Raw genomic sequence first — 24,343 nt, 5'->3', positions numbered from 1 at the left:
TCTCTTTCCACGTTCCAAAAAGGGAAGGAGCTCTCAGCTCTATTCCTAGGTATTAGTGACCCTTCAGTTCTGTCTAAGGCAAATTTCCACATTGACACATCGTATGAATGGATGAAGGGGACCAGGAGTTACCTTTTGGTTATCACAATACATTGGGAAGAAGGACAGGTGTCTCACTAAAAGGCATTGAACTTAGATTTCCTCATCATTAGTGTATAAAAATATATAATTCAGGGACTACTTGGGTATGGCTTAAACATGATGGATATTATTAGGTAGATAAAAAGTTGTTACTAGTACATTTTATATGATGGTATATTTAAAACTAAGCAATTGTGGTATCTCATCAAAACTTCTATTGAAGTTAATTAAAAATTTAAAATTAAACTTGAAACTTACTAAATACATTCAAGAATAGTCAAGGAAATAAGGAATACTTGGTGGTGGCGTGTGTGAGAGTGCAGCTTGGGAATAAGTAAAAGTAGCCACCAGAGCCACTGTTCATCTTGATGGTATTGTTAAGGTAAATGAACTTGAGTGTAATTATTACAGCCTCATGGGGCTTGAGGACTTCCCTAATGTGAGGAGTTCAAGAGGATACCCTTAAAACCTGACATTCCAAAGAGATTCAAGAGAAACTGATCGTCTCAAATACTGGAGCAGAATTGGAGGTTGGGGTGGGGGGTGGTTGGGCAGAAATCCTCTTTAAGGATTCTTAACTATAAGCCAGACCTCACATGGGTGGTTAAAAAAATTTTAAGTTGAGAATTTAGTATGAAAGTGTCCTGAATGGGTAGTGACCCCTCAGACATCTACCAACGATAAATGAATAATCTTTCCAGAGAACTCCTCTCTTCAGATATCACTACATTTCCACATATAAAACTCCAAGGATCAGGTGACATAAAAAGAAATCACCAAACAGAAAAAAACAAGAGACTGTAAGTAAGAATCAGATGAAAATCAGAGAGTAGAATCAAACTCACAAATGCTTCAGATATTGAAATTATTAGAAATAGAATAGAAAATATACATGTTGAATATATCTTAAGAAATTAAAGAAGGGCTTAACATATGAATAAAGAGAAAGTAGATTTAAAATAACCAAATAGAACTTTAGAAATGAAGATAATATATATTAAAAACTAAATGGGTGGCTTTAACAGAAGATTACAGAAGATTTAGTAGCCAGAGAAAGAATTAATGAACAGAAAGATATCTGTAAAATTATCCAGAATTTAGCCTGGGAAGATTGGAAACAAACAAACAAACAAACAAACAAACAAACGCCTATGAAAGAAACGTTAAGAGAGATGGAGGGGGTAAATGAGAATGTATGTATAATCAGAGTCCCAGAAGGAAAGGGGAGAAAGAACGGAGTTCAGAATTTTACAGGACTGACGAGAAAGTCAGTTTCAAAGGTGTTTTAAAGGTCCTGTGCTGCCTAGGAGAAGGTTGGTGGGTTGATAAATTCTGAATTTAATCAGAATTTACCTGTTAAAATGTCTAGGATAGCTACTAAATGGACAGGAATAAAGTATATAACTTCCAAACTAGAATCTAGGAGGAGAAGGCAGCATTAAATAAGTAAATAAATAACCCCAAAGAAGGCAATAGTGAAAGAAAAAAGAAAACAGATCAGAAGACAACAAATGGGGAGTGCAACATTAGATGGCAGAAATAAATTTAAATATATCAGTAGTTATAAAAAAAGGCAATGATCTAAATGTCTGATCTAAGAGTCAAAGATTATAAAACCAGACTAAAAGTCAAAATTAACACTAGTTAGATAAATCTGAAACATAATGACTTAGAAAGTTTTAATGTAATAGAATGAAAAGAGTTATACCAATCCTAGGCAAATAAATACTAATCCGAAGAAAGCCATTTAGATGTTGAGGCAAATCATTACTAGAGTTAAAGAAAGTCGCAACATAATGATAAATTTACCAAGCATATAAAATAATTATACACTGGTTTGCATATTTTAACACAGGCCCCCCAACTACATAAAGCAAAAACTGATAAAACTATAAGATCAGATAGACAAATCTGCCATCATATTGGGAAATTTTAAGTCATCTCTTTCATGAAAGAATTGTCAAGCAGATTCAAGTTCAGGAACAGAAGAAATCAATAACAATCATAATGTTTGATCAAGGCCTTTGTTGTTTTTGTTTTTCTTAGGAGATGCAGCTTTCTAATTTAATTTTAGGAAAAACAAGTAAGTCTGGGGAGATTGGAAGTTCCCCATCATGGCCCCTGAAGTTCTAAATTACTTTCGGTTAAATTGATCCATTTAGTGTAGAAACACACAGGAGGAAGGACCAAACTTCTTAAACATAAAACCACTAGGGTCCCAGTAGTGGGGGGACCCACTGCTCTCAAAGCATTTTGATGAGTGGGCTTCCATGTTTTAGAGGTTTTTCTCTAGAGCAGAGAGAAAAATTCTTAAACAGCACAGTTTCAACAGGAGCATCCTGGTTCCAGAAAGAACGAAACCGAAGGCCAGCACAGTTCCACCAGGAACAGTCTGGTTCTGAAAAAGGAGTCAGACCAAAGGACAAACAAGAACTCTCAGAAAAGATAGACCTTAAAATAGAACCTGAATACAGCCCGGAGAGTTCAAACACAAAGAGAGCGGAGCTCTAAATGCAGGAAAAAATCTTACCCTCAAACTCCAGGGTTGGCAAGAAAGCAATGGGCTCAATTGATTTTTGTGGCATCTGTTTCCTCACCAGCCACAGAATTGTTGAGGGTCTTGTCTGGATTCCACTTTTTTTTTTTTTAGATTTTATTTATTTCAGACAGAGAGAGAGTGAGAGTGAGAGAGTGAGGGAGCATGCACAAGCGGTGTGTGTGGGGCAGTCGCCTAGGAAGAAGCAGACTCCTGCTGAGCAGGGAGCCCAGCTGCAAATATGAGGCTGGATCCCAGGATCCCAAGATCCTGACCTGAGCCGAAAGCAGGTGCTTAACCAACTGAGCCACCCAGGAGCCCCTGGATCCCACTTCTGATCACCAAGGTTATGCTAACCTTAAAAATAAAACTGTCAGTTATTTTTCCAGCAGAAATGGGTTTATTTGGGAATAGCAGAGAACTGCAATTTGGAACAAGCAAGCTGTGGCAAAACCATAGGCAAGTCCTGACCGAGGACATATTTTTAGAACACCTTGCCCCAGACTTGATGAATATATACTCTTTATAAACACATGCAAAAAATTTAACATGAGCTTAAAACATTGAAAAAGACTGTTTATAGACTATGTTCTTTGGCAATGATATAGACCATGTTCTTGACTAATGTGGTCTTGAAAAATGTTAGTATCAATTGTCAAATAGGAAATATGAAGAGGGATCCCTGGGTGGCGCAGCAGTTTGGCGCCTGCCTTTGGCCCAGGGCGCGATCCTGGAGATCCGGGATCGAATCCCACGTCAGGCTCCCGGTGCATGGAGCCTGCTTCTCCCTCTGCCTGTGTCTCTGCCTCTCTCTCTCTCACTGTGTGCCTATCATGAATAAATAAAAAAAAAAAAAAGGAAATATGAAGATATAATATCAACTGGAAGGCTTGCCCTTTGCACACTTCTCTATCAGTCATATCAGAAATTCCATATGAAATAAGCATTGTGAAAGTTCTACTAGCTTCGTTAAACATATCATCAAAATAAGTGTTCAAAAAATTTCCCTTTTTTTTGGAATTTTCAACAAATCATGCAAATTGTGTCCATCTGTGTTTCTATCCCTTTTGCTTCATGGTCAGCCTAAGAGTTTGTTTAAAATGATTTGCTTTGTGTGTGCATATGCAGTGTTTTCATCTACTTAAGATAAACTAAGAAAAATAACAATTTTATATTATGCAGGGATATGACTGTCACTTAAATCCCAACAAATGGAGAGGGAAAACCATTATATTAATGGTGCCTTACTACTACTTGAAAACTCCTGATGTAGGCATTCCAGGTAGGGTTCCTTTTTGGGGAAAAAATAATTATAATGAAAGGAGAAGTTTGAGAAATTTAGTAATACTTGGAGCAGAAGTGGTTTTTAGTTTACAGAATTTTTTTTTTTTTTCAAGGCTTTGGGCTATGGTAAGTTCTTAGGTAGAAAAAAGCTTCATTTGGGAAAAGAATGCATGTGGTATAGACTGCCTAATCGTGAAACTGAAATCCTCAGAATAATTTCTTAAAAGATCACACAGATATGTTGCTCTCTCTCTCTCTCAAATAAATAAATAAAAATCTTTTAAAAAAAAGGGGGGGGGCACCTGGGTGGCTTGGTTGGGCGTCTGCCTTCAGTTTGGGTCATGGCCCCGGGGTCATGGGATCGAGTCCCATGTGGGGCTCCCTGCTTAGCGGGGAGTCTGCTTCTCCCTCTCCTCCCCACTCGTGCTCTCTCTCACTACCTCTGTCTCTCTCTCTCAAATAAATAAATACATAAAAATCTTTAAAAAAAAGATCACATGGATATGTAATGCTTTTTAACTTGAATATCACATTGTTCATGTGATATACAAGTAATAATTCCCATTTTGCAAATGTGGGAACCGAGAAACTGAAGCGCCTCACCCTAAGTCAAGTTGTGACAGCACATCATGCTTAAATCTAGTGTTCTTGTTCCCCTATTATGTCCTGACCTTATTTTTGACTATTGGGTCTGCGGCTATGAAATGTATTTCGTCTTGTTGACCAAGTAACACCTATCTTTGGCAAGAACGTTTAAGATCTGCATAACCGAATTGAATGTTAGCTTTTTGCTTCTGAATTCTTTAATTCCCAAGACTCCTTATATGACTTCTTATGTCTCATGACTCATTCTCTCTTCAGACCACATTTGGTTTCCTCTCATCGTCTCACCTTCTGCTAGAATAGAGTCTGAAGCAACCCCTATTTGGATAAAAACCACTGTGACCATGTGTCAAGAGTGGTAACGTTAGTAGGAGAGGCCTTCTCCAGAAGGTCTGTATAATCGTGCAGCTCTGGACAATCCTCCACATGTGCATGATAAGACTTTTTCTACATCTCTTTTCGGTAGATCCTAGATAGAAGGCAGCAGCACACGGACAGGCAAGTACCCGGTAGAAGTAAATAAATATCAGCATCGTGTAGACCTGACCTGAAACCGGCTTTGCCAAGACCCACTGGATTAGCTGGGCCTGTTTCTTCATCACTAAAATGCTGATGCAAGTATCTGCCAGGCAGAGTTAGGGCAAGTGCCGTGACAATGTATGTAACCTGCTTAGCGGGTGCCCTGTACATTCTAGCGTCTTGTGTTAGGCCCTCTCCCCCTCCGCTGTGCCCTGGCGGAGCTTCCTCGCCTGCGGCAGCTCTGTGAGGCCTGCAGCTTGGAGAAACGCGTCCAAAGTCGGTCTTTGCTCTGCCGCGGCCCTGCGGGGTAGGCACGTCTGGCTTCCATATGTGCAGGCGAGCGGAGCACTACCATCCTGCTACTTGACAAGGCGAGGGAGCAGGTGCACGAGTCTGAACATTCCTGAGTCGGGAGGGGGGCCGGCTCTGCGTTTCCCAGCGCAGTAACCAGGCCACAGCTGGGGTGAGGCGGGGGCCCGGGGCCGGGAGCATCCCCTGGAGCTCCGACAGGTGCGGTCCGAGGCGACGTGAAGGTTCCAGCCAACGATCCCGGTCCGTTAGTGATCCAATTCCGTGGGCCTGTGGTGTGGAAAATGCTGCAAATCGAGGTACCGCTGCAGTCCCCTCGCCGTTCGGGGGTGGGTGGGGGTGGGGGTGGGGGTGGGGGTGAGGGCCCGGAAGCGGGACCGTCCGGACCCAGGAAGGGAGTCGGGGGCCGGCCCGGGGCGAGGCCGCAGGGGGCACCTTGCGTTTCTGGCTCGGGCACAACGCGGGCCGCCGGCCGCCCCCCCAAACCCCCCCGTCCCCCCCCGCCCCGTCTCCTCCCCCGGCTCCCCCACGCGGCCCAGGTGAGGCCGCCGGCTGCCCCCCAAGCCCCCGCCGCCCCGTCTCCTCCCCCTCCCCCCTCCTCCCTCCCCCGGCTCCCTCCCGCGCGCGGCCTAGGTGAGGCCGAGGCCCCCCACCCCTCCCCCCTCCCCTTCGTCCCCCTCCCCCGCCCCCTCGCCCCCCCCGTCTCTCCCCGGGCTCCCGCGGGGCCCCAGGTGAGGCCGCCCCCCGCCCCCTCGCCCCCTCGCCCCTCCCCCGCGCCCGCCGCCCCGTCCCCTCCCCCGTCCCCTCCCGCGCGCGGCCCAGGTGAGGCCGCCGGCCGCGCCCCCGCGCGCCCCTTCCCCCTCCCGGCGACTTCCTGGTCTGCGGAAGGTGCCGGAGCCGCGGCGGGCGGCGGGCGGCGGGGAACAGAGAGAGGCGGCGGCGGCGGGGGCGGCGGGGCGGCGGGGGCGGCGGCGGCAGGGGGCGGGGGCCGGGCCACCGCGGCCGCTGTCACAAAAAGGCTCGGGGGGGGGGCGGGGGTGGGGGGAGGCGCCCGGGCGCCGCCGACATGGGCCCGCAGCCGCCGCCGCCGCCGCTGCCGTGAGTCGCCTCCTTCCCCGCGGGGCGGCGCGACCCTCCGGCGGGGGCCGCGGGCGGGCAGCGGGCGCGGGGGCGGGACGCACGGCCCCAGCGCGACATGTCACCATGGACTGCAGGACCAAGTGAGTGGGGGCGGCGGGGGCGGCGGGGCGGCGGGGCGGGAGGCGGGAGGCGGGAGGCGGGAGGGACCGCGCTAGGCCGCAAAGCCTGCGCGGCTCCCCGGGGGCGGCTCCGGCGGCGGCTCCCGGCGGCCCCGCGTGTCTGGGCCGCGGCGCGGGCCCCCCGGCTGCGGCCGCCCCCGCGGGGAGGCCCGAGGTCCGCGCGCCGCGTCCGAGCCCCGCTGCTGCCCGGGGCCGCTGTTACCTGCGGAGGTTCCTAACGTGAGGGCGACCGTCCCGGGGCTTCCCTCGCCGCTTCCCACACGTCGTCTTCCCATTTCCCTCGGAAACCCGGACTGGCCCCCGGTAGCGGTCCGCACGGGCCGCGGGACAGACCGCGGCAAGATGGTCTCCCGCGAGCGCTCCCAGAGGGGGCGGCGGTGCGGAGGTCTCCTCAGGAGGTTCATGTGGTGAAAAGCAGTGGAAGTGTGGGGACTGGGGCGTGGGTCTCAGAGGTAGGAGTTTTATGGGTCGTTTTTTTTCCCCTCTCCCCCGAAACTTACTTTGCAGAGCATTTCTTCTCCCTTTACGGCCTCTTCACAACCCCCCCCCCCGCCCCCCAGCTTAAAATCCTGAAACGGTGCATTTTTATTTGTCTTAGCGTGAAAGACTCGTCAAATTTCACAATGTGACTGAGCCCGGCATTGAATTTTTATACATAAGAGATACTAAAAAATATTAGGAAAACGGGAGAATTGTGTGCTTTTCAGCATTTTCTTCAGTGTCTGACAGTGTTGAGGGGGCGGGGTAAGGGATCGAAGCAGAATGCGTTATGTTTTTTGACATTAATTGGATTAGAAGAGAGGAAGTTACCAAAGTCCATGTTATTTCCATTGAAACAAGTTGAAAAGGGGAGGGCTGAGAAAACGTCTGTATTTGCAAATTGATTTATATAGCCCGTCACTTCCTGTGACTCTAGGTTCTTGTAATAAATTTAGAAAAAAAAAATGTTAATTTGGAAATCAAAAGTGGCATTACTCTGTTCTAGGAAGTACATACTAAAAACAGGCGATGTTACAAAGACGCTGAGGTCTTCTTCACAGGAATAACAGATTAACACTTTGGTCACGTGCACATTGTGGTATCAGATTTTGCTTGATCTTTTATCTTCCAGCAGAAAGAATAAAACAGAACTGTTAAAAAAAATGTGTTTCAGTAGATTTCAATTTGCTTTTTGAAATTAAACCCAACGAGTTGGTTGAATGTGTGAGAAGTTAACAAAGACGTGGATAACTTCTGAATGAAGCAAAGCAACCTTACTGTCTGTCACTGGGGAAATCTAATATTGAGGTAGATGTCTATGTTAATTTCTCCAAAGATAATTGACAGAAAACAAGGTTTTTGCTGTTGTTGTTAGCCTTTGAGTTTATGTACAGTGTGCTCCTTTGAGCGTGCTTTGCAATGATTACATTTCAAGAGAAGCATATGCAAAGTGTCACATTTAAGGAGCATTAAAACTGTTTTACGGTGGTCTGGAATATGGCAGGTGGAGCCAGATATTTATCATTTACCCTTACACTGCAAGTGCTTTAAAAACAAAACAAAACAAAAAAAAAGCCTGAGAACCTGCTGGCCAGCTTTGTTGGCAGGGAAAAGTAGAAATTCTTAGGAGCATACTTGCTTTGCAAGTTCAGTTAAATAAGATAAAGTCCATGCTTTACGCTTATATAGCACTTAATACTTTTTACTTCCACATTAATTAGTTGATTTATAATCCACAATTATTATTCTTTTAAGTGAGCAAAGCACTTTATAGGTGAGAGAAGCAGGCTCAGAGGTTAAATGCTTGCCCCAGGTCTCCTAAGGTCACCTAAGCCTCTTACATTATTGAACTGGGAAAAAAAACTTTTTTATTTTCGACATTGTGCTCATATAGTTACGTGGAATACACTGCAACAAGAACGAGGTTAGTTTTTGAGTTAAGAAAATATAAACTCTGCAGAGATGCTTGTCATAGGAAATAAATTCTTTTTCTTCTAGGGAAAACCCAGAAAGAACCTTTGACTTGGTATTGAAAGTGAAATGCCATGCCTCTGAAAACGAAGGTGTGTATGCTTTGTTCGTTCTTAAAATAACTGCATCTATCAAAACAAGTGTTAGTGTTGTAGACTGCTAGAACATGATAGTATCAGGATAATAATGGTCCTAAATGTGTATCCTGCATCTAGCGTCCCAAGGTGCTATTAGGAAAGTGGATGCTAGGTCTTTGGCATGAGATTGTAGAAATCATGACTGTATCTGTGCAGCTTAAATTTCACCTGTACATTAAGGCTGTGGAACTTAGAACCTGGCTTTATCATTGAGGGATCATTAGTTTTGGCGGTACGGCACACTTTTAAAAATTTTCTTTCATTTGTCTTTGAGAACTTAGCTCCTTTTTTAAACATTAGTGAAAGTCCCCTTGCCAGTACAAGGGGAGGCACACCAATTCCCTTCTGATGTTTCCAGAATGCGGAATGAGACGGGGTACCCCCTTCTGTTGGGTTTACCCCAGAAGCAGAGCACTTTCAGAGGGAGGTAAATAATAGTGTGACATTACCTGGAAGGGGTTCACTGCCAGTTCTGTGTAATTTCCTGGAAAGAGGAGGATACTTTGGTCAGTTTCTTTGCCATTTTTGTCATATGTAATATGTGTGCACAGAGAGGTGCATAGAAAGGAATGAGAGCTGTCTCTTCCTGCTTATTTCCTTTGGATGTGTCCTTGTGTGATATGTTTTCATGGCTCTTTCCAGTGTGATTTCACTTGCCGTGTACTTAGATTCTAGATAACATGGTGAGTTAGTGTGGGATTTTCTGGAGACTAGCTGTCCATTCTAAAGACTTGGTAGAAAGTCTGCTGACACTCTTAGCTCCAGAAACTGCCCAGCGATTATATGCTTTTAAGCAATTTGGAGCTGCACACCTTAAAATAGAGGAGCCCAACCCAGCTTGTGGTGAAATGGGTGTGGCTAATTTTAGGTAGGAAGTCACACATGTTCCTGACTCCAGCTCTGCCTGCTGTACTTTTGGGCCTGTTTGAACTGTAGCTGGGATCAGGTTTGTCCCCAGGCATGGAGTGATCCTAGGTTGTAGAGAGCTTTTTCCAAATAAAAAAGTTATCTTTTGTTGTCCTATATGAATTAAAGTTGGTCTACTTACATTCTTTCTAGGCACAGCCAAGTTCTCTTTGAAGACTCACTCACATGGATACATTAATTTTTTCAGCTCCAATTTAAATCTATTCTTTAGTGTATTTATGGAACGAATAAATCTTCAGAATATCTGTATCATAACATTAGTTCAGGTGGGTGAATTAATGCTCACCTGCTGTGTTTGTAAAACAGGCCAAACTCCTTTGGAAAACATGATTTTTCTGAAATTTTAAATGCATGCTGAAGTAATTTTGAACAAGGATCAATCTACCTTATTTAATACCTGATCTGTACTTATGTCAGATTGTGACCTTTCATAAAGACTTCTGAGTCTTTTACTCTTTCCTTCCTCTCTTTGCCCTTTTCCATTTTTAGGAACTAGTTATTCCAGTTTTTATCTTCTACTAGTGCCCTTTTTTGCTGCGGTTATTTTTTAAATCTTTACTCATCAGAAGCATCCTCATGTGTATTTTAATAGCTTATCAAGCACAGTGACGTTGAGAATATAACAAATGGTTAAACACTTCAGCCTCTCTGTAGGATGCAATTAGTCCGTTCTACCCGTATAGTCCATTAATATAACTCATGGACAGTATATTCCGTTAATATAACTCATGGAGAGTTTTAATAAAGCTAAAGTCAACTGTATAAGAAGCATAAACAACTTTTCTTCTTTTAGTTGTGACTTAAATAGTATAAATATGACTAATATTTTAGGGCCTAACAAGACATACTTTTTTGTGTTTTAAATCTTATGTTAAATTGAGAGTTTGGTGTTTCTAAATGTTATTAATTTTCTACTTTATTGATGAACATCACAGAGAAAATATCCAGAAATAGTTAAAGAGAGTTATTGGAATATTCATATTTAACTGTCAATAAAACTTATTTATTTAATGAATCTGATATGTGTATTAGTTTATTTAAAGTAGGATAGTTTTTTGTTTTTTGTTTTTGCTAACATTCCAATGAACGTGGATAACATTTTTATAACATAATAAATCTGGAAAATAAAAATGTGTAAATTAGGGTGTTTCAGGGCACAAAAATAAAACCAATTTATTTTTAATTTTTTATTTTTTTAAAGATTTTATTTTATTTATTAATGAGAGACACAGAGAGAGAGAGGCAGAGACACAGGCAGAGGGAGAAGCAGGCTCCATGCAGGGAGCCCCATTTGGGACTTGATCCCAGGACTCTGGGATCACACCCTGAGATGAAGGCGGTGCTAAACTGCTGAGCCACCCAGGCTGCGCCCTAAAACCAATTTAAGTAATGAGGGAACCTGATAGTTTATATGACAGGAAGTCTAGATGTAGGTCATTATAGATCCAGGCTCTTTCTGCATCTCAGCCGTACCACTTACAGTAGTTGGTATCATTGGAAGATTTAGATTCCTTGTGGTTATAGGATGACTGTCAAGAGAAATTGGAACTCTACTTTCTCTTTTATGACCTTGGGGGTGACAGACACTGGCTTTTCATGGTACTTTGCTTAGAGCCAGAAAATTTCTTTCCCATAATCTTCCAGAACATTGGATCTTCGTGGCCCACCTTGGCATGGGTGTAACCATACCTAAAATAACCATACCCCATTGGTGGGTTAGTGATAGAGGGGTGAATGGCAAGATTATTATGATTGATTATTACTAAACAACTGACAAGGAATAGTTGTTGGGACATCAATTAAAATGCTTTGCATTTTTCAGAATATTGGTTTATTTCTTATTTTTTTAGATTTTATTTATTTGAGAGAGAGCACACATGATTGGGGGCTGGGGGAAGGGGAGGGAAAGGGAGAAGCTGGCTGCTTGCTGAGCAGGGAGCTAAAGTCTGAGCTCCATCCCAGGACCCTAAAATCATGACCTGAGCCTAAGTGAGCAACCTAGGCACCCCTGTTAGCTTATTTTTTGAAGATTATCTGTTTGATCCAATAGAAAAATACCATGCTCAGGTTAAATTTGGTTTATGCTAAGATTGAGGATATTACACTAAGATATTTGGCATGTTTCTCTTGTTTACTTTCTAATAGGTTCTGAATTCTTTCATTTATTGTATGTAGTTTACTTCATAAATATCTTCAGAGACAAATTATTATTTAAGTTTTAGTTGGTGTTTTGAAATGGTATGAGTTGTCTTAGAACACTAGAAAATCATTTCACATGGAGGGCCCCACAAATTCAAACAATTGCCGTGAGATGGTTGGTTGTGTTTCCCTATCATGTCCCCTTGTGTTGGTAGAACCGGTTCTGATGGTGTCTGACAGACTGGTTGGCCCGTATTTTCACGGATGTCTCCTTGGCGGGACAATTTCCTTAATAACTTCTGCAACTATCCAAGAGGGAAGTGCCAAAATTTAGATCTTAATAACTGTTCCTTGGTAGATTTCCAAGGGAATTGCTGTTGTCACTCTTCTCTTTGCTTGTCTTTCATGCTTCCCAGCAGTCAGCGAAGTAGAGCCAGCTGTGATGGCCTCTCCTCAGTTCTAACAGCAGAAGTTATTGTTACCACACTGCCCCTGCATTCCCCAAAGCGGTTCAAGACTTCAGGGAACTGAAAAGTAACACTTCCTCAATACAAGGTTGAGGATGCCTCCTCTTCGGGTTTTTCTTTGGACAGTGGATTTGATGCTCTAGCTTTTTCTTCTATATTTTGTTGATCACTTACCTCAAGTGGTAGTAGCACTAGTAGTAGTAGTAGCGTTAGCAGCAGTGGCAGCAGGACGGCTAATAATACTTCCATAGCACACTTTGTGCTGTGCTCAATTCTGGCTGTTGTACCTATACTAACGGATTAAATCTCACAGATGTCTTTCTGGATAGGAAATGTTTATCTTCATTTTGCACGAGAAGAAGCTGAAGCACAGAGAAATGAAGAAGTTGGCTGGCTCCAGAGTCTGTATTTTAATCTATTGCTTTTTAATAGGTTTAATCTAATTAAAAATGTCTGCTCTGCTGCCTCTGGTTGTGTGGTGACCTCGAATCAGCTCTAAGTAGGCTGCATTATTGCCATGTGAAGAAATAGAGTATAAACTCTATGTGGTAGAGGTATACATATTTTTAAACAGGAATGCAGTGTCCTCCCTGAAATTAATGAATCAAGGGTAATTCCACATAAAAAATCCCTGAACTTTTTCCTTGTGGGTATTGATGCTGACTCAGAATACCCCCCTTCCCCACAACTCCTCTTTTTTAGGATTTATGTTATGTCTCCGTGTTTAGTGAATCCTTCGTCTAAACAATCCTAGCTGTTTATGTGTAGTTTTCAGCACATCTTTATTAAGTCTTATTTTCTTTATTCCTGTCTGTTTAGAATAATTTCTCTTAGGAAACAAATGTTCTTTTGCTACCGACTTTCCACTTTTGTGAACCCGTTCAACCCAGCACCAAGTTACCCACCTTTCTGATCTTGAGCTATGTTAATAGCTTACCTCCTTCTTACTCATTTCCTAAATCAGAACTTTAGGCCAAAGGATCCTAACTTAGTATCTCCCCCTGCCCTGTACAAGAAAGGGTATTTCTAGGCTCGCTCTTGCATTTGACAGTTTTTGTCTCTAGGGATACTGTTCACACAGAATCTACAGCATTTGGCTTCTGCCTATATTTTAGCACTTACTGTTCCTATAGATATGTCTAATATAGTAATATATAGACACGTATAGCTGGGTCTAAGTGTTGGCTCTGCTTAAAATGAAGTCTTTAAGAAATAGGCCACGACTTATTAATATGTATCCTTAGAGAAAAGCTTAGCACAGTATCTGGCATGTTTAGTGAATATTTACAGAATGAATAAAAGAAATTGGACCTAGCATAGTGCCAACCATAGTTCATATAAATGATCAGATTTTTGTTTTTAAAGATTTTATTTATTCTGAGAGAGAGAGAGAGAGAGACAGTGACACAGGCAGAGGGAGAAGCAGGCTCCCTGCCAGGAGCCCAGTGTGGGGCTCTATCCCAGGACCCTGGGGTCATGCCCTGGGCCAAAGGCAACTCTCAACCACTGAGCCACCCAGGTGTCTCAATGATCAAATTAATTCACTGAGAGCTGCTTGTTGTAGAGTGATCTGAAGTGTGCACTGGTATGACAGGGGCGGGGACAGTAGAAATATATGACCATGTGTATCTTGGACCTGTACGCTTGTTTAGGGATACTCTGTGCTTACACTCTTCCCCTTCAAGACCCACATCTGCTTGTTGTCCTCTCACATCACAAGATTTATTGGGTCCATTGCTATATACGTATGTTTTGGAGTCTACCTTAAAACTCATTTATACCTATCCACACATACCTGAAACCCAATGAAGACCTAACATTTGGAAAGTCGAATTTTGGTGAATCATATACAATAAGGTGGTTTGGGAGACTTTAGATATTGCCCAACATGGAAGAAAAATCTTTGAGTAAAATGCAGTTACTGGGTTTTTGCTCTAGCTGTGTGTTCATTGCAGAGCTCTGAGTCCCCCTCAGTCTTGGTGCACATGGATGAATTGGAGTCATCCTGACTGGAAGTGTTAGCTTCATATCATAGACTGTTGAAGAAAACGAAACTTTAATTTTTTTTGTACTTGCTAACCAAGAACAAAACTCAATGTGGTTCTTTAGAACTGTATCTTTGAGATAAGTCATTTTTGGTTTTATAAAAAAAATAGTTAAGAATAGCAGTACTTTTTTTTTTTTTTTTTATTTATGATAGTCACACAGAGAGAGAGAGGCAGAGACACAGGCAGAGGGAGAAGCAGGCTCCATGCACCGGGAGCCCGACGTGGGATTCGATCCCGGGTCTCCAGGATCGCGCCCTGGGCCAAAGGCAGGCGCCAAACCGCTGCGCCACCCAGGGATCCCCAGTACTTTTTTTTTTACATTTGGCTTTGGAACCTTATGTGCTTCCTGACACAGCTGCTGGCAAGTGTAAAAAGCAAATCAAATTTCAACATCCAATATTTGTTGACTAATACGTTGATAGGGCTGCTGCCGAGTTTATATTTTAATAGTTTGATTATGACCTGTCTCATTGGGTACTCTTATTTGTTCACATGTTCTTTAGTTTTGCTGCTTTAATCCAAGGTCTCTTGATTTTTGATGTTGATGATCCCCACTGTTACCTGCGGGGTGTTCAGGGGGGTGGTGCCTCTGCTGCCCTTCTCTTCACAGTGGTATGCTGTTGGGCTGTTGCTTGGGCACTGCTGTGTGGCCACAGTGCTACAAGTTTGTGCATATTTTTTCCTTGGAACATTCTTGTTTCCGTGACCTTCAAGGTAATTTGTTCCTGATAGTCTTTTGATAATATTCTCTCATTTGGAGGATTATTTAATCCTCAAGTAATATCCTTTATTTTCCTCCAAATTTTTATTTTTGATAAGCAAGGTACAGGACAACCATTTACCTTTTAAAAGATATGTTTTAAAGTATATATACAATATTAGCACTAGACATTCTGGGGGTATTTTAAGCAGGCAGCCATAGTTACAATTTAAAATAACAATGGGTGACGGGCACTGGGGGTTATTCTGTATGTTAGTAAATTGAACACCAATAAAAAATATATTAAAAAAAATAACAATGAAAATCAAAGGCGTTAAGTGTGAACTATGTTCTCAATCAATTCCAAAAGAATCTTTCTTCTCTGAAGATATTTTTTAATATTTAACATTCAGAAATTGTTTCCACTTTCAAACTCTTAGGCTTATGCTAAAGTAATATTATATACATGCTAGAAGAGATCTTTTACTTGAAGATTTCTTTTTAAAGATTTTTTTAACTTGAGCCAGAATGCATTAAAGATACCTTGAGAAAGTCCTGAAATACTGTGCTGTTTTTATATATTTAAATTGAATGGTTTTCCTATTGTTGTATTTATTTTGAGCATAGTTAGACTCTTATTTTATATAAATTAAGAGTAAGTTAATTTATTCCAGGTAGTGATTTATTCGTAGGAAAGGGTGTCTTGTTTCATGTTTCCATGGTGATTCAGTCATTTTTTTTTGCTTTTTTGGGAACTTGCCAAAAGTGCTCCTCAATTGATTTTTTTTTTTTTTAAAGAGGTATTTAGGAAATTGGTATCACTTGGGGTCTTAGGGCACATTGCAGAAGAGAACAGTGGAATAACAGAACTGGAAGTTTCCTTAAAGAGGGGAATTGGCTTTGGTGGACCTTAGAATTCCAGCCCCCATACCCCCTCCACTGTCACCCTGCAGGTGCTATTGTCCTCATGCTGTCCTGTGACTGCATAAGATGCTCAGTATGAGCATTAAACAGGCCTTCTCCATGCCAGGCACTCTAGTTTCAAAGCTACCCCTCTTCTCACTTCTCTTCAAATAATAATTTCTTTAAGTAGGTGGTGTTACTTAATGCATTTATCTGATTAAAGTAATTCATAGTGAGGTGTGAACAACTGATAGCCCTCAAGGGAGCATTTTAATTTTAAAGAAAGCCTTGTAAAGCTGAATTAATTAAAAAGATGCAGTTTGCTCTAGTGGAAAGCTCTCTGAACTAAAGATCAAATGTACCTCTCTCAGTTTCTAGTTAGGTTTTTACCATTTCTTCCCCCATCTAAATTGACACTCCATTTGTAGATGAACAGCTTTAATAAGTGTGTAAGAGTATTTATGTATTCAGTGAATTTCATTAAGATGTTTTTTGTTTATAAGTTTTCACTTAATAAAGCTATAACATGGTTATAAAAAAGCTTTTTAAAGTCAATTTATTTTTTCTGATTTGGCTTCCAGTTAGATGTTTTACAGAAGTAGTAATAAAAATAATATTTAGTACTTAGAGTACGTCAGTAAATGTGCTCAGAGCCTATATTTCCAATTTATCTTCTTGACAGCTATATGAAGAAGGGGCTGTAAACTTTTTCTTTTTTTCTTTTTTAAGATTTTATTTATTCATGAGAGAGAGAGAGAGAGAGAGAGAGAGAGGCAGAGACACAGGGAGAGGGAAAAGCAGGCCCCATGCAGGGAGCTCGATATGGGACTCCATCCTGGGTCTCCAGGATTACACCCTGGGCTGGAGGTGGCGTTAAACCGCTGAACCACCTGGCTGCCCCTGTAAACTCTTTCATAAAGATGAGGAAATGGAAGCTCGGAAAGGTTAAGTAGCTTGACCAGGTCATACAGCTGTAAGAGGTGGGATTGGTATTTGAACCAGTTTTTCTGATTCTAGAGCCTGAACTAGAACAGTTAACACCATGCTGCCTTTAAAATACAAGTCATCCTTTTCTAATAACGTTGACATTTTTCTCAGCAATTTTTGAAAGTCACTCATTTCGGAAATCCACGTCTAATTCTAGGCTTGATCAGAATTGTTGTGATACTAATTTTTAGTAGACGTGGAAAGGTGACAATGGAAAGAAGAGCATACACACCGTATAAGATATTCAGCCCTCTTTCATTCATTCATTGAATGTTTCTGAGTGTCAGGCACAGATGAAAAGCAGTTAAAAAGATGATGTTCTCAGAGTTTCTTTTTTAAAAAATTTTTTGTATATTTTTTATTGGAGTTCGATTTGCCAACACATAGCATAACACCCATTGTTCATCTCAGAGTTTCAATCAGTGATTGTCATAGTGTAGGAAAGGGCTGTTGGAGAGGTTGCAGTGTGTAGCAGTGAGTCTAAACAGGACACGTGACTCTGTGCGGGGGAGTACGGGAGACAGTGGGGGAGAGGGCCGAGGGCAGAGTCAGGGCTAGTCCTCAGGTGATGGAGGGAGAGACAGTGAGATACTATATTGTCAGCTCTGAGATGGGTACCTGGCTGTTATCTTTTTCTGGAGTTGGTTGGAGTTTTAATTCACATTCAAAATCTGGTGTGAATAACTAAGAGTTAAAGAATATATTACTTTTAATATAAACATTTATATCTAATGAAGATAATTAAGGAGCACACTCTGCTGAGGTGCAGTCTGCCCTGGTAGGTGGTTGTGTGTGTTTAGTTTTGTTCACTCAGAGCCTAAAACAGTGTCTGACCCAAGGTGTGTGTTCAGTGAATATTTGTTGAGTGGTGGAAGCACAATTTTCAAGGTATTGAAGTGGCTTCTAAAGAAAAGGAATGAGGGTCTCCTGGGTGGCTCAGTTGGTTAAGCATCTGCCTTTGGCTCAGGTCATGATCCCAGGGTCCAACCCCATTTTGGGCTCCCTGCTTAGTGGACAGCTTGCTGCTCCCTCTCCTTCTGTCCCTCCCCGCTGTGTGTGCTCTCTCTCTGTCTCTCTCTCTCTCACTCTATCTCAAATAAGTAAATTCTCAAAAGGAATGGAAATTGTAAAGGGTATTGAGACTATAATAATTATTGTTAAATTCATTTGTTTTCTAAATTATTACAATTATAGAACCGATGAAATTTGTGAAAGTGAAGCTACAGAAGTCAGAGATATAAAAAGAAGTTGCTGAGTAATATTCCTTTTGCTATCTGTCTGTGGCAGTTATTTTCTGCCTTGAGTTTGATCTTTATCACCCTGACAACTTGCCAGCCACTGGATTTTAGGTCTTTGAGGACAAGTACTTCTTTGGACCTCTTGTAGATTTCCAGAAAACGTGTCTTCCATATGGATGATATTCAATAATTACTTGTTAAGTTGTACTCTGTTAATAAAGTAAAATTAGTAAAAGGTTGTGCTGTGTTTTTAAAACCTATTGTAGATTTCTTACATCTTTAAAAAAATTTTTAATGTAAAAGAACTTTAAAAGGCTGTACATTTTTATATCACAAGGAATAGATGCTGTATTTAAAACATTTTTTTTTAATAGAGCTGTGTTGATAAACCACAAACTCTGTAACTTAGTAGGCAGAGCCGGTAAAGATCAGATAGAGCCTTTTCCTCTTTCAGTTCCTTCTTATTTATCATTTGAATCTGAAAATAAAGTGTAGAGCTATCAGTTGAGGACATCTGATGGTCTTCTGCAATGTGTAAGTGTCCAGAAATTAGTCATTTCAAAACTAGTTTGTCTTAGTTTGGTAGCAGAAATGCACCAAGTATAAGGATATGTGTAGTAGTCAAATTTATCATTAATTAAAATTAAGCTGTCCTTTAAAATTTTGTCAACTGGGTAATTGTAACATTTAGCCTTCTTTTTAATTTTGGTAAGAGAGTATTTGAAATGACTTATGAATTTGTGTAGAAAAACATTGGTTGAAATGAAACCCAAATAAGTTCAGATGTGTTTTAATATGCTAGGGCACTGTATGTCCTCAGGATCTGTACATTAAAAATACAGTTGCTATGAAATAAACAAGTTTATAAGTGGTTCAGAAAGGATACTTAAATGCCTTTTCTTTTTTTTCTTTCTTTTTTTTTTTTTTTTTTTTTGAGATTCCAGGGTACTTTGGATATGATATTTGAAAGAGGAAGTTGGGATTCTTTTTCTTGGAAGAGGAAGTTGTTTAATATTTGGGGGATTTTTTTTTCAAGGCCTTGGTCACTGATACTCTTTTGTATAAACTAAAATAGTGTTTTCTGTTTAGTACTTATAAACAATTAATGAGGTTAATTTGATTTTGAGATAATGTGTTATCTCTTTTTATTTTGTACTTATTTCTACAGAGAATGTGAGAACTAAATTTTGAAGTTGTAGTTTTGCTATATAAAATGTGTAATTTTGGTAATGAATATCTGCAGAATAATTATTAACAAGGGCAACACGATTTCATCAAGATTATGTGTTGGTTGTATTCACTATGTGGGTTTAGACGTGTTATTGAAGAAATAGTAAGCTGAGAATTTTTATATACAAAACTACTAGTTTCCAAGTTTTTCTTTTCTTCTTCTTCTTTTTTTTTTTTTTTTTTTTTTTAAAGATTTTGTTTATTTATTCATGGGAGACACACAGAGAGGAGCAGAGACACAGGCAGAGAGAGAAGCAGGCTCCCTGCAGGGAGCCTGATGTGGGACATGATCCCAGGACCCCAGGGTCATACCCTGAGCCAAAGACTGATGCCCAACCACTGAACTACCCAGGTGCTCCAGTTTCCAAGTTCTTGATGGTTACTGTTGTGTTTCTCAGTGAAATGTTTACTCTAAAAAAGTGGAAATACTAAAACTGAACACTAGTTGGAATAGAAAATTTTCATTTGTACGTATTTACTTCATTTTAAGCTTAATAGTTGAAGATATAAATGAATCTCCAATACTTTATATATATCATTGTCCTAAATTTGGCCTTTGACGTGACGTAGCTGTCCAGAATTCTTTATAAAGCCATTATGAAATCCATTTATTTATGGTTTACTCGATTTGGGAATTTATAAAATGTTTTGGCAATCTTTTTGACTCCTTTCCCTCAGGTATTATTCAGATTAGCAATGATAATTTTTTTATAGATGGATAAAGAAAGAAGAGAGATGGCCCTCATGTCAAATTTTCTACTTTAAACCTTGTATCATATACAACTACTTTCCTACCTGTGACATATTCAAAATGGTGGTCAAAGTAACGAAAATGAAGTTACTGAACACTTCCGAATTGGCTTCTAAATCATCACAGTAAGATTAAGTTATATTTAGCATGGTTTACAGTTTATATATATATATATATTTACAATTTATATTTTTATGATATTTTAATCCTTTGAAAATGTATGATTTATATTATGTTTAATATATATGACAGATTTAACATATACAACATATATTTCCTTTAAAACATAGTTTTAAATATGACTAGCATTTTACCTTTTTAGATATGGCTGAATTTAATTTGGCCAAAACGCAAAAATTATTTATATGTTGTTAATAAGGGAATTGATAGTACTTATTCTAAGTTGAAACTCTGCATTGAAAGCTAGGGTTGAAGAGAGTAGATGATGGGTTGGCTTTTGCTTGATTTATGGGTTGGAAGAAATGACTAAGCTAGAGCTCAGTGCTCTTTAAGAGATATCTTCCTCCCACACAGATATTTTTAACCCAGAAGGATAGAGTTTTGAATCTTCTGCAACCAAGGAAAGACTAAAGACTTTGATACTTCTGGTATCTGTAATCAGCAAATTGACCCAAGGGAGGCCTGCTATTTGTTTGTACCACCTCATACCATCTGCATGGAAGTGTTAAATTTTAGAATTGGTATTTTTGCCTTGTTTCACTTTTACTTTTTGGAGTATTTGGTGTTTCTTTTTTTTTTTCATTAGATAGTTAATGTTTTTATATTTTTTAACTGTTTTAGCTTTTACTTTTAATTGTACTTTGCTTCTTTATTATTTTATATTAGTTTTGATTTTTAAAAAGTCTTAATTTAAAAATAGTTTTTAAACAGATTTTATATATTTATTTATTTGAAGGAGAGAGAGAGAACCAGCAGAGAGAGGGACAGAGGGAGGGGGGAAGCAGGCTTCCTGCTGAGCAGGGAGCTCAACATGGGGCTTGACCAGGACTCTGGGATCATGACCTGAGCTGAAGGCAGACGCTTAACTGACTAAGCCACCCAGGTGCCTCTGTTTAAAAATATTTAATGAAATATTTCTTTGGAAAAAGTTCTGTTCTTTATATAGTGCCCTTTGAACCTTTTTTTTTTTTTTCTAATGAGGAGGCTGGGAAAGCCAAAAGAGGAGGGTGAATCCAGGCATACCTCAGAGGTATTGTGGGTTCTGTTTTTTCTTTTTTTTTAATTTTTATTTATTTATGATAGAGAGAGAGAGAGAGAGAGAGAGAGGCAGAAACATAGGCAGAGGGAGAAGCAGGCTCCATGCACCGGGAGCCCGATGTGGGATTCAATCCCGGGTCTCCAGGATCGTGCCCTGGGCCAAAGGCAGGCACTAAACCGCTGTGCCACCCAGGGATCCCCTGTGGGTTCTGTTCACACCACCATAATAAAGCAAATATCTCAATAAAGTAAGTCAAATGAAATTTTTGGTTTCTCAGTGGACATTAAAGTTCTGTTTACCTTAGATGATATTTTGTTAAGTGTTCAATAGCATTATGTCTAAAAAACAACGTATATGCCTTAATTAAAAAATATTGCTAAAAACACATTTAAGCTTCATTTGAGCTTTCAGGAATCAGAATATTTTTGCTGGTGGAGGGTCTTGCCTAGATGTGCTGGGTGATTAGGGTGGTGGTTGCTGAAGGTTGGGTAGCTGTGGCAATTTCTTTTTTATTTTTTTATTTTTATTTTATTTTATTTATTTATTTATTTTTGGCAATTTCTTTAAAACAACTGACGTTTGCCGGCAGTGATAGACTCGTCCTTTCACTAACAATTTCTCTGTAGTGTGATGCTGTTTGATAGCACTTTACCTACAAAATTTACTTCAAAATTGGAGTGAATCCTCTCAAATTCTGGTACTGCTTTATGAACTACATTTATATAATATCCTATGTTGTCCTGATATCCTAATGTCCTAACATCTTAAATCCTTTGTTGTCATTCAGCAGTCTCGGTCTTCACAGCATCTTCACCATGAGTAGGTTTCATTTCAAGAAACCACTTTCTTTGCTCATCCATAAGAAGCAGCTCCTCATCCATTAATGTTATATCATGAGATTGAAGCAATTCCGTCCCATCTTCAGGCTCCATTTCTAATTCTAGTTCTCTTCCTGTTTCTACCACATCTGCAGTTGCTTATTCCACTCACATCTTGAACCCCTCAGTGTCATCCATGGGAGCTGGAATCACCTTCTTCCAATCTCCAGTAAATGTTGATGTTTTCACTTGATACATGAATCGTGAATGTTCTTAATGGCAACTCGAATAGTAACCCTTTCCAGGGGGTTTTTATCTTACTTTATGCAGATCAGAGGAATCACTGTATATGGCATCTACAAGTCTTATGAAATGTATTTCTTAAATAATAAGACTTAAAAGTAAAAAAATTACTTTTTTGACCCATGGGCTGCAGAATGGACATTGTGTTAGTAGGCATGAAAACAACACTAATGTTGTTGTACATCTTTGTCAGAGCTCTTGGGTGACCAGGTGGATTGTCAATGGCCAGTAATATTTTGAAAGAAATCTCTGAGCAATTCTCAACAGTGGCTTAAACTATTCAGGAAACCACGTTGTAAGCAGATGTGCTGTCATTCAGGCTTTGTTGTTTCATTGATACAGCATAGACAGCATAGATTTAGCATCATTCTTAAGGGTCCTGGGATTTTCAGAATGGTGAATGAGCACTGACTTCAACTCAGAGTCACCAATTACATTAGCCCTAACAAGACAGTTAGTTGGTCCTTTCAAGTTTTGAAGGCAGGCATTGATTTATCCTCTCTAGCTATGAGACCCCCATATTTCTCTTCTTCCAGTATATGGTGGCTTTGTCTACATTGAAAATCTGGTGTATAGGGTAGCCACCTTCATTAGTTATGTCAGCTAGACCTTCTGGACAACTTGCTGGAGCTTCTGTATCAGTACTTGCTACTTCACCTTGCGCCTTTATGTTATGGAGGTGACTTCTTTTCCTTCAATGTCATGAACCAACCTCTGCTAGCTCAGATTTTTCTTCCACAGTTTATTTACCTTTAAGCTTCCATAGAATTGAATTGAGTTAGGGCCTCGCTCTGGATCAGGCTTTTGGTTAAGGGAATGTTGTGGTTGGTGTGATTTAAAACTTTTTCCGTATCAGCAGTAAGGCTGTTTTGCTTTATCATTTGTATGTTCACTCGAGTAGCATTTTTAATTTCCTTTAAGAATTTGTCCTTTGCATTCACAACTTGCAGTTTGGCTCAAGAGGCTTAGCTTTCAGCTTCTCTTGGCTTTGGCATGCCTTCCTCATTAAGCTTAATCATTTCTGGCTTTTGATTTAAAGTGAGAGACCTGTGATGCTCCCTTTCATTTAAACACCAAGAGGCCACTGTAAGGTTATTAATTTTTTAAAAAGATTTTATTTATTTATTCATGGGAGACAGAGAGAGAGAGACAGAGACACAGGCAGAGGGAGAAGCAGGCTCCTTGTAGGGTGCCCGATGCAGGACTCGATCCCAGGTCTCCAGGATCACGCCTTGGGCCGAAGGCAGATGCTCAACCGCTGAGCCACCCAGGGATCCCTGTAAGGTTATTAATTTACCTGATTTCAGTATTGTGTCTCAGGGAATTGGGAGGCCTAAGGTTAAGGAGAGAAATGGGGAAATGGTTGGTTGGTGGAGCAGTCAGTACACAGTCAATGTTTATTGCTTAAGTTTGCTGGCTTATATGAGTGTGGTTTCTGGTGCCTCAAAACAACGACTATAGTAACATCAGAGATCACTGATCACAGATCATCATAGCAAATATAACAATAATGAAAAGTTTGAAATACTCTGAGAATTTCCAAAATGTGACACACGGGTTAAAAGTGAGGAAATGCTGTTGGAAAAATGGCGCCAGTAGACTTGCCTGACCCAGGGTTGCCACAGCCCTTCAATTTGTAAAAACGCAGAGTATCTGTGAAGCAAATACAGTAAAGCAAAACACAGTAAAATAAAGTGTGCCTGTACTATGCAAGGTAATTGTGGGAACTCTCAAAACAAACTGATGCTTACTCTGATTGAATATGAATAACTAGTTAAATCTTCCAAGGTGAACAGAAATAAATGGGTTTGATGACACACTTTTCTGTGAGCTTAAAAGGTAGAATCCTCTTATGGCTAAAACAGTATCTTCCTT

At 40.5% G+C, this 24,343-nt stretch overlaps 2 protein-coding genes across 19 annotated transcripts in view; one reads left to right on the top strand and one right to left on the bottom strand.

Moving 5' to 3' along the window:
• Positions 1-7,105, bottom strand: part of LOC140635953 (uncharacterized) — an 83,795-nt gene extending 76,690 nt beyond the window's left edge. For 3 of the 9 annotated variants that reach the window (XR_012033303.1, XR_012033304.1, XR_012033305.1), the window contains exons 1-2: positions 6,854-7,070; positions 4,853-5,662 (exon numbers count right to left, since the gene is read on the bottom strand). Coding sequence is in view for 2 of the 9 variants with exons in the window: in XM_072831298.1 (XP_072687399.1) it covers positions 5,256-5,662; positions 6,854-7,055 (609 nt within the window). In the remaining 7 variants the exon portion in view is untranslated. Of the gene's footprint in view, positions 1-1,806; positions 5,663-6,853 lie in introns of those variants that run through there. The other 6 variants (XR_012033308.1, XR_012033309.1, XR_012033307.1 and 3 more) reach the window with 4 other exon arrangements.
• The window catches only part of DENND1B (DENN domain containing 1B), a 261,096-nt gene continuing 242,103 nt past the window's right edge, over positions 5,351-24,343 (top strand). For 5 of the 10 annotated variants that reach the window (XM_072831293.1, XM_072831287.1, XM_072831291.1 and 2 more), the window contains exons 1-2: positions 6,479-6,612; positions 8,629-8,693. In XM_072831293.1, coding sequence (XP_072687394.1) covers positions 8,676-8,693 — 18 coding nt within the window. In that variant the 5' untranslated portion in view covers positions 6,479-6,612; positions 8,629-8,675. Of the gene's footprint in view, positions 5,692-6,478; positions 6,613-7,873; positions 7,939-8,628; positions 8,694-24,343 lie in introns of those variants that run through there. The other 5 variants (XM_072831286.1, XM_072831295.1, XM_072831289.1 and 2 more) reach the window with 5 other exon arrangements.

Source organism: Canis lupus, chromosome 6, assembly GCF_048164855.1.
Source record: "Canis lupus baileyi chromosome 6, mCanLup2.hap1, whole genome shotgun sequence".
Lineage (NCBI taxonomy): Eukaryota > Metazoa > Chordata > Mammalia > Carnivora > Canidae > Canis > Canis lupus.
This window is presented reverse-complemented; position numbering and strand designations above follow the sequence as displayed.